The sequence below is a fragment of the Acanthisitta chloris genome, unplaced genomic scaffold (genome assembly GCF_000695815.1).
Source record: "Acanthisitta chloris isolate BGI_N310 unplaced genomic scaffold, ASM69581v1 scaffold32231, whole genome shotgun sequence".
Classification (NCBI taxonomy): Eukaryota; Metazoa; Chordata; class Aves; order Passeriformes; family Acanthisittidae; genus Acanthisitta; species Acanthisitta chloris.
Window position 1 is genome coordinate 3,822 of NW_008658273.1, and position 8,828 is coordinate 12,649.

The 8,828-nt window shown below is 40.5% G+C and overlaps 2 protein-coding genes across 2 annotated transcripts in view; one reads left to right on the plus strand and one right to left on the minus strand.

Moving 5' to 3' along the window:
• FAIM (Fas apoptotic inhibitory molecule) overlaps window positions 1-3,019 on the plus strand; it is a 4,111-nt gene extending 1,092 nt beyond the window's left edge. The window contains exons 3-4 of the mRNA XM_009085044.1: window positions 1,050-1,099; window positions 2,636-3,019. Coding sequence (XP_009083292.1) covers window positions 1,050-1,099; window positions 2,636-2,785 — 200 coding nt within the window. The 3' untranslated portion in view covers window positions 2,786-3,019. The remainder of the gene's footprint in view (window positions 1-1,049; window positions 1,100-2,635) is intronic.
• A 2,233-nt stretch (window positions 3,020-5,252) lies between these two features.
• The window catches only part of LOC103812040 (poly [ADP-ribose] polymerase 9-like), a gene marked incomplete at its 5' end in the record, with an annotated part of 7,417 nt that continues 3,841 nt past the window's right edge, over window positions 5,253-8,828 (minus strand). Inside the window, 3 exons of the mRNA XM_009085045.1 lie at window positions 5,253-5,584; window positions 7,070-7,244; window positions 8,573-8,718. Of these exons, the coding sequence (XP_009083293.1) occupies window positions 5,253-5,584; window positions 7,070-7,244; window positions 8,573-8,718 (653 nt within the window). The remainder of the gene's footprint in view (window positions 5,585-7,069; window positions 7,245-8,572; window positions 8,719-8,828) is intronic.

An 8,828-nucleotide genomic window follows, 5' to 3' on the forward strand; every position in this document is an offset into this window, starting at 1 on the left:
AATCATCAGCCAAAGTCAAGAAGTGTGACAATGTTATTCTACATTTTTGATAGATTAATCAGCACCTTTTTTTTCCTGCATCACTTCTTAACTACAAATTTAGTCTAAAATCTTCAGATGATGTTTTTTCACTTTCCTAATAGCAAGGCAATACGTTTCTTCTCTTCTGTCCCCCTTTCACAGATATATTACAAGCAGATGAGAGGAAGGATCCCTTAAGGAATTTGTCCATTGCATCTAGTGGGAAAACTTCCACTTAGGTATTGCTGTATGGTTAGACCTGGAGACAAGAGATCTTGGGCTATGAATGTTATTAAGCCTCAGGACAGAATGAACTGCCCTAAGATGAAGGGGAGCAGCAAAGAAAGACAATTTTAGTGTTAGAAACAGATAAGTCTCCTCAGAGGATTCCAATCTCCCTATGCTTACTGGAAAGGCAAACAGTGTACAGCTCTCTGCTGTGGGTGGCAGTGTCAGTAATGTGAATTCTAGAGCAAAGTAATTTAAGGATGTGCTGGGAGAAGTAAAAGAAAATTCTGCTTCCAATGGAAAAAAAGCTAAGAGTGATATTTAAGTGGTACTTGGGTTTTTGAGGAGATTTTAAGAATACAAATAGATGGATGTTAAATAATGCTGCTTTTGAATTAATCTGATGTGGAAAAAATGTTAGAGCTTCTTTGAATAAACAACACACAAATAATTAGCAGAAATCACTTCATTTTTCTGTCTTCAAGTTTTTCAGTTTAAGAATGTCAGAATATCTCTGACAAAATTCAGAACAGCCCAATGTTGATAGCCAGGGCTGAGGACAGGTGGAAGTGTAGCTTCAAAGCAAAAGTTGTTTGCTCTTTGATGGCAGAGCACAAAACATGAGTTCTCCAACATGAGACCAAACCCTGTAGCCCAAGTACTGTGGCTAGTTAGGAACTTCTTTTGGGAATTGAAAGTAAAATTCAACAGTAAATTAAAAAAATTCCTGGATCCTTGTCTGTAGGGGAATAAACCAAAACCTTGTTCTTTCTACTTTCTGCTTTCCTTTCCCTTCACAGAAAAGGACACTATGGATGTGTGGTGCAACGGCCAGAAAATGGAGACTGCAGTAAGTGATCCCTTCCAAAGGCTCTTCCCAGGCTATGGTTACCTAACCAAAGCTTAGCAAAATAAACCTCAGAGGGGCACATGACCTCCCTTCCACGGAGTATGAGCACAGGCTGAGACAGCCAGGGTGCTACTGCTGTTCTGAATTACCTTCACTATGTTTTGTAACTGACAGTGTTTCAGTTCAGGTGCCAAATATCTGTTTATTTAAGGGTCAGTGATGCTTTTGTTTACACTTTGTAGACAAACAAAAGAAATCTTCTGGGTTGGGTGTCCAGGGTTTTTAGGGAGAGAACTTTCAGGGGAGTAGGAAGGATTTGAGTTTGATGCAGAGTGTAGAGCAACCTCATCCAAGCCTGCTTGTGTTAGTGGTGACTGAGAGTTGAACACATGGAATCTGTTAGGACTTAGGATTTTTTTCCCTCTAGAGAAGATCCTAAGACTTAGGGCTTAAGAGTCTTATTGGAACAAATGAAATCTTTAGTCTTTCTGTCACATCTGCATCAATGTTTAGAGCAGGCTGACAGATAGAAGTCTTAATCTGTTTGGTGTCCTTTTCTATCCCAGTGGCTCTCAATATGCAAACTATGTAGGCTTCTCCATCCTTGAAGGATGTGCTTTCTCACCAGGAAGGTGTCAGTTGCTTAGTACTGCCACAAGTCAGTCCCTGGATGAGCACAAATTGTAAAATAACAGTTTTGCTATACCTGAGAGCAGGCTGAACAGATTCATAGAATCATAGAATGGTTTGGTTGGAAGGGACCTCAAAGGTCGTGTGGTTTATAACCCCCTTGCTGTGGGCAGGGACACCTTCCACTAGAGAAGGTTGCTCAGAGCTCTGTTTCTTTAGTGATCAGTGGAAGAAACCTCCTTCCCAGTGAATCAGAACTTCTGTTCCTGCTGGTTCTCAGCCTTTACTAGAATGCAGTAAAAGCACTCAGAGGTGTTCTTGCAAGCTACGAATGCAGGTTTAGTTGTCAAACTGTGTATCCATTAGAGCAGCACATGGATTGTTCTGCTGCCTCAAAGATGATGACAAAAGCACAGCCATGCCTGGCAAAAGCCACAACAGGAAATTACCTAACTGCAGCAGGAGCCTAGTATCCAAAGTACATGACTGTCCAGGGATCTCTTTCTTCATCCTGCTGTAGGAAACATCCTAAATGCTTCACTTTTTGCTGCCACTTCACTGTAGCTTTGTGTGGTGCTTCCCAGCTGCACAACACAGCTTGACAGGAAGTTGTCTTTTCTATTTTTGTTTACTGGCATGAATCAGTAACATTAATTAATAAACTGCAGCTTTACCATTTTGATTATGTGAAATTTTGATCATCATCTAATACCCACAAGTCTTACCTGGACACCTTGACAAAGCCCTGCCTGAGACTCTGGAGCTTTGTTCAGCCTTTGTGCTGTGTCTGTCCCTACAGCTGCTGTAACTGGGAACTGCAAGGAATCTTGTCATTGCAAATAGTCTGTGCACTCAAGTGTTTACTTCCTAAAACAGCAAATTAAATTCTTGTCTCCTTTCTCCCAGGGTGAATTTGTCGAAGATGGGACTGAAACTCACTTCACAGTTGCTGATCACAGCTGTTGCATCAAGGCTGTCAGTAGTGGGAAGCGAAAGGAAGGAATTATTCATACCCTTATTGTGGACAACAGAGAAATCCCAGAGGCTGTGGAGTAGCCTCTAGTTAACTGATTATTGTAGAACTAAGATCAGGAATTTTCAATTACTGTGGTAATTATTTTAATATGTACTACTTGGTACATCTAGTTTGTGCTGGGTTTATTTTCTAGTTTCTGTATATGAAATTATTCTTTTTGAGGACCAGATGGAAATAATTATATACAACCTCTTACACTACCAGTTTTTAAAAAACTATATATATGAAGAATGTATATTAATATCACTAAGTGTGGAGGACACTGGTGAACTTAAGTAGGAGTTATGTACTAGGAAAAAATCTTGCTATGATGAATGGAAGACAAATATTCAGTAGCACTGAATCCTTATGAACTACAGGTGCATATGGAGGGAGAAGAAGCATGTGCTGATCATTGGAATAAGCTGTTAAAGCTGTCTGAATAGTTATTTTTTCTATTAAACTATGAACTTTTTCATCTGCAGTTAAGCGTTACAAAGTTAATAAAATATTATTAATTAAATACATTGTTAGCAGTACTTGTGTAACAGCATTAAAGTAATAGAGTTATGAAAATGCTCTTTATTCCAAGTAGGAGTAAAATGTTACATTATGCCAAAAAAATAAACTCCTTTAGGTTTTCTGAAAACTGATGCTGGTTAGAAATTGTTGCAGCAGTTCAGAAACTCTGTACTGAGTTTTCAAAAGAAAAAATAGAAGGAAAAAGATTCCTGTCATGAAAGTCCTTTTAGAAAAATGAAATCTCTACCAGCAAGCTGAAATAAGAGCTTGTCCTTGTTCAGTGCTAACAAACCTGAAATCTACAGCTTTCTGTTTTCATGGCAGTAAGTCACGAATCGAGAAACAGGAAAGAATTGGCTACTGAATGGAATAGTTAAAACAAGAGTAGACTAATTCTGTTTTCAGACTTGCAGCATAATATCTAAGAGCAATTGTGGGATTTCTTGAGGCCAGAATTCATGTATGAGAGGCTCACACACTACACAAACCACCCTGTGCAACACCAGGCATAGCTGATCTTAAAAATAATGTAACCCCCCCACCCCAAACAAAATAGGAATATATTAATTTAAATGTTTCCTTTGCAATGGTAAAAAAAATTCCACTTGCAACTTCCATTAAGAGTTCAGAATTAGACTTCTATAATTTAGTTTCTTTTGGACTTGCAAGTGGTTCCTAGCACTGTCATTACTACCTTGGGAGTTGCAGGCGCAGTACAAGTGTCCTGGGAATTCATTAACAAATTGCTTTGAGAAGTTTTGTGAAATGCTAATTTCATCTGTGTTTAGAGTTCAGCCTGCTCTTCCTTAGCACAGTGAGTGCTCCCTTTCACATGTAAGTGAAATGCTTCTCATGTGACAACACTGCTGGTTTGTAATGGTTTTGTGGGAGTCCTTCTCCTGCCCAGGTAGTGACAGCTTTAACTGTAGGTGATGTCTGAGGCTCGGGCAGGGCTGGTACTGACAGGTGAGCTTTTATTTCTGTGTTACAGCACTGTTATAAACTGGTTAGGGGTTTCATTTAGGGCCATAACTGGTGGTTTTAAATGCTTCAGATTGGACAAATCTGGTGGTAGCTTCTTGTTTGGGGCAATAGATTTGTTTTCAGCCCAGCTAACATCAGGCATAGTTTCAGGCTTCCGTACTTGAGCAACCCCTTTTATATTGCAGTTACTGTAATAGCTCTAGGGCTTTTCCATGTCCTGGCTTACCTGTGTGAGGAGAGCTGGCTACAAGGCTGACAGTGTAATCTTTAAAAGATAGTGGTGAAGTTAGAGTAACTGAAGAGCAATTTCAAGGTGTAGCTTGAACCAGTTGTCTGCTGTAATTCTGTAGCCTTTCAAAGAGATTGAATGTCGCTAAAAATTCTGAAGCAAAAGTACACTCCAAATCCCATTCTTAAGACTATATAGAAAAACACAGGTTAACTGATAGTGACATTCATAGTTTTTATTTTGAATACATGTACCTACAGTGCTTGATAACTAATAAAACTGTAAGAGCAACTACTGTTAGTTATGACAAATGTGAGTCAATACTTCATGATTTCTATGTGTATTAATAGCATGTCCCTACGTGGGAAAGAGCTTTCACCTGCTGCATTCACCCATTTAAGTATCAGAAGGCACAACCAGGATTTTCTGGATCTCACTGACATATGCAGTATCTCAGATTAAGAAAATGCAGTGCAAGAACGACAACCTATGCAAACATCAAGTGTATAGTCACATGATGAGAACACTTTAAGACATAAAGTAAATGACCAGATAAATGTCAAAGTGTGTTTGTGGATGCTTTCCCTCCTGTTCCCGTTCACAGATAATTTTGTTCTAATCTCGTTGAGGTACTGACATACATTTTTGTTCATGGATATTTCAGAGTACTTTGCACAAGGCACAGCATGTTACTAAGCAGAGCATCCTCTTAAATGTAAGCACTAGACTTTGTTCTGAAGGGTCTTCATGATAGCCACAGTTCTGATTAATTCTCACTCAGGATGCTGCTGGTTTCCCCAGGGGGCTTTGTACCTCTTAGTCACTGGGGAACAAGTCAGTAAATACTGTGGAAGGGCCCCAAAACTGTTGCAAATGACAAAGGTGTCAGGAGACTTTACATCATCTACTATACTGTCATATACACTGAAGGTGTTCCCTGTCATGGCCAGTGGCAAAATATAAGATGACTGGCCTTGAGTATATGAACCTGTCAATACCTCAGCCTCAAATACATACATTGTGGAGTCTATTTCCCACTTATTTTTACCCTTAAGTAGGCTGTGTGGGTTCCTTTGAAAGTAGATGCCAGCTCCGTAATTTTGATCTGGAAAAAGAAAGAAAAATTTTCAGAAGATGACAAAGCATTTAACAATTGGTTCTTTTGGGGTGGTTGTCCTAAGAGACCTCCCCTTGACTGAGTACTACATGTGATGTTACTGCTCAGTGTGTGCCACCCTTTTGGAAGTAAATTTGCCTGAAGTGGCTCTGCTGTTGCACTGATCTCCCACTGAAACCTCGAGCAAGGACAGCTCATGGCTGTTCCCATTCACTGCTACTGCCATGATAACCATTTGGGTTTAGCTGTTAATCCAATGATGGAAACATCAAGGTCTAATGTATTTATAGAAAGTAAATAGATGACTGACACTTCAGTCATCCTGTACAAGAGACTCTGATAAGCACCAAAGCCAGCAAGTTTTTAATAATGCAAACTGAAAAAAAGCTTTGAGATTCATAAGAAGGGTACATAAAAGTGCTGTTACAGTATCATGTGGAAAAGTGCAAAGGAGGTTGGAGTCAGATGGGGGTTGGTCTCTTCTCCCAGGCAACCAGCAGGAGGACAAGAGGGCACAGACTCAAGCTCTGCCAGGGGAGGGTTAGGTTGGATATTAGGAAGAGATTTTTTACAGAGAGAGTGCTCAGGCATTGGAATGTGCTACCCAGGGAGGTGGTGGATTCACCATCCCTGGAGGTTTTCAAGATGAGACTGGATGTGGCACTTAGTGCCATGGTCTAGTGACCACGGTAGGGTTGGACTCGATGATCTTGGAGGTTTTTTCCAACCAGGCTGATTCTATGATTCTATGATTTGTTGCTTTTAAAGTATGGAAATGTGCCATGTACATCGCAGAGACAAAGACAGGAAAACCTCCACTTTTTGAGCAGTTTAGTGCCTGAAATCCCAACTGACAAGGAAAATATGACATCCTTCACCTACTGCAGGATGGACCACTAAATGCTTATTCTTTCTCTTTCTGAAAACATCTGTCTACTACACTGTCTACTACCACACTTTGTAGAGACCACAGCTTTCTTCCAAGTGTACTCTAGTCTGAGTGACAGCTGTGCAGTCAGGTATCTGCTGTCCCTGACCACCCCTGATCTGAGCAGGGGCTGGGCTAGATGACCTTCAGAAGTTCCTTCCAGCCTCGATATTCTGAGATTCCTTTGAACATGTGTTAAAGCACCAAGCTGGTGGGTGTATGTTTGCAGCAGGTAAAGAAGGATGTAGGCTTTCTTTAAAGAGCGATGCAGCAAAATAAAACTTAGACATGGAATTGTGTGTATGCTAATTCTGTCAATAGTGTTTGGGCTAGGCTTGAATCCAGGCTTATCCTCCCAGAGCCTTACTGGCTATACAGTATCAGGAAGGAAAACCTTACTGTAGATCATAAAGTAAGCTGATATGAATCTAAATGCAGGTTAGAAACAGTTCTTGTTTAGAATGCAATCTTTTTTCTGATTTTAACCAAAGCTTAGTTGTCAGTCACTGTTGGTTTTGATTAAAGATGCCAGAGCAAGTTCTTACCTGTTGGTACAGAATACATCCTGTGAAATCCAGTTTGGCAAACCGAGCTACAGAACTGAGCATGAACTTGCTGGTACAACCTGTGGGTTATTTTACCGGTACCTTGTCTTTCTTCTGTTCTTTTTTTCATTTGTTGGAATGCAGCAGATAGAAGAGGATTATGTATCTTTTCAATCTGTAACATAAATAACTGTAGTATGAGCAAATGGAGACCAATATCCACAAAATCCATGAGTGCTCTTGTTCAAGCTATGTTCTTCAATGCAAGAACCTTTGATTTAGCTTACATGCATTGACCACACAGTGGATAAAGTATCTGAGGTGATCCAAAGAAAAAGAACCATATCACTATCCCATGCCTCTCGTTGAAATTAGTGGGAGTATTTCCTAGTGTACCAACTTCCAGTACTTGAGCTGTGCTGAACGGATCGAGTACCAACCATATGTGAGAATAAGCTCCGTGCTATTCTAGTTGTTACAGTCTAGTCTTATAAAGAACTGCAAGTGTCCAGCAAGGTGTGAAGAACCTCAGCTGTCAGGGGCAACTGGGGCCAGGTAAGAGGGTCTGTGCATCACCCGTGTCCCCAGCACTGTGTGCAGTGTGACATTCCACAGAACTGCAGGCTGACTGGCTGTGCTGCAGCTCTGCCTGGCAGGCCTGGCTGCTCCACCAGTGGGCCAGACACAGTCCTGTGGCAAAGGGCAGTGCCAGGGGCCTGCAAGACCTTCTCTCCAGCAGCCCAGTCATGCCAGGCTTAGGACTGCTGAGCTAGACACAAGCAGGTACTTCTGCTCTCTTAAACCATATAACTGAATTACCACTGGTCTCAGCAATGTTCTACATTGTGATGTAGCTTTTGCTGGTTCTGCAGATCAGGAAGCATTTGGTGGGTATTTGCTATTACTCCAATGTTAAATACCTTCCTCGTGTGAAAGGCAGTTGAGCCTGAGGCAGTGAGGTTTCCAGTTACCCACTGTTACTAATGGGCACAAAAATCCCTGTTTACAAATTTCTGTATTTCTCTGTGTTCCACAGCTCATCCTCCTCCAACTCAGTAAAGCTCTAATACCTATGCAAGAGCTTCAGCACATAATGAGATCAGAACTCTGACAAGTTGTTAATTTTTGGTCTCAAGCTCAAAGAAAACAAAGACACTGCATTACTGTCTTGGAATATTGTACTCAATCTACAGTACCAATGTCATATTTCTCTAGAGTCCTATAAAGGAGCATTTGAAGCATGAAATAAGAGGGAGACTATACAGTACATTTTAAAAGACTGCTCAGAATTTAATCACTTTTTTGGAATGATTATCTGCCTTATGTTTAAAACACTTTTTATTAAGAGTAAAGACTGCACCTGGTTTAGGGATCAGGCCTGTTTCATCTTAATTTTAAAAAGCAATATATTGAAATAGTTCATCTGAGTTTTTAAAGCATAAATTAAACATTAATTCCAATATATGAGCTGAGATTCAGTTTTTCCATGAATACTCTCTTTACCTTGTGAACATGAAGTCCAGCTCTGTCAAACTGTTTCTGTCTGTCTTTGAACTCCCGGAGTTGTGGTTCTACCAGCGAAATCTGGATGTAGTTAGCAGTATTTGTCTTGTGAAAGTCTTCCGAAAGCTGATCTGCTTCTGGCTGGCCTAGAAATGAATAAGGGAGTAAAATTTTCATATATCATAATGTCTGAAGCAAAGGCAAGGAGAGATCCAATACTCAATACTCATCCCCTCTACTCTGCTCTCATGAGACC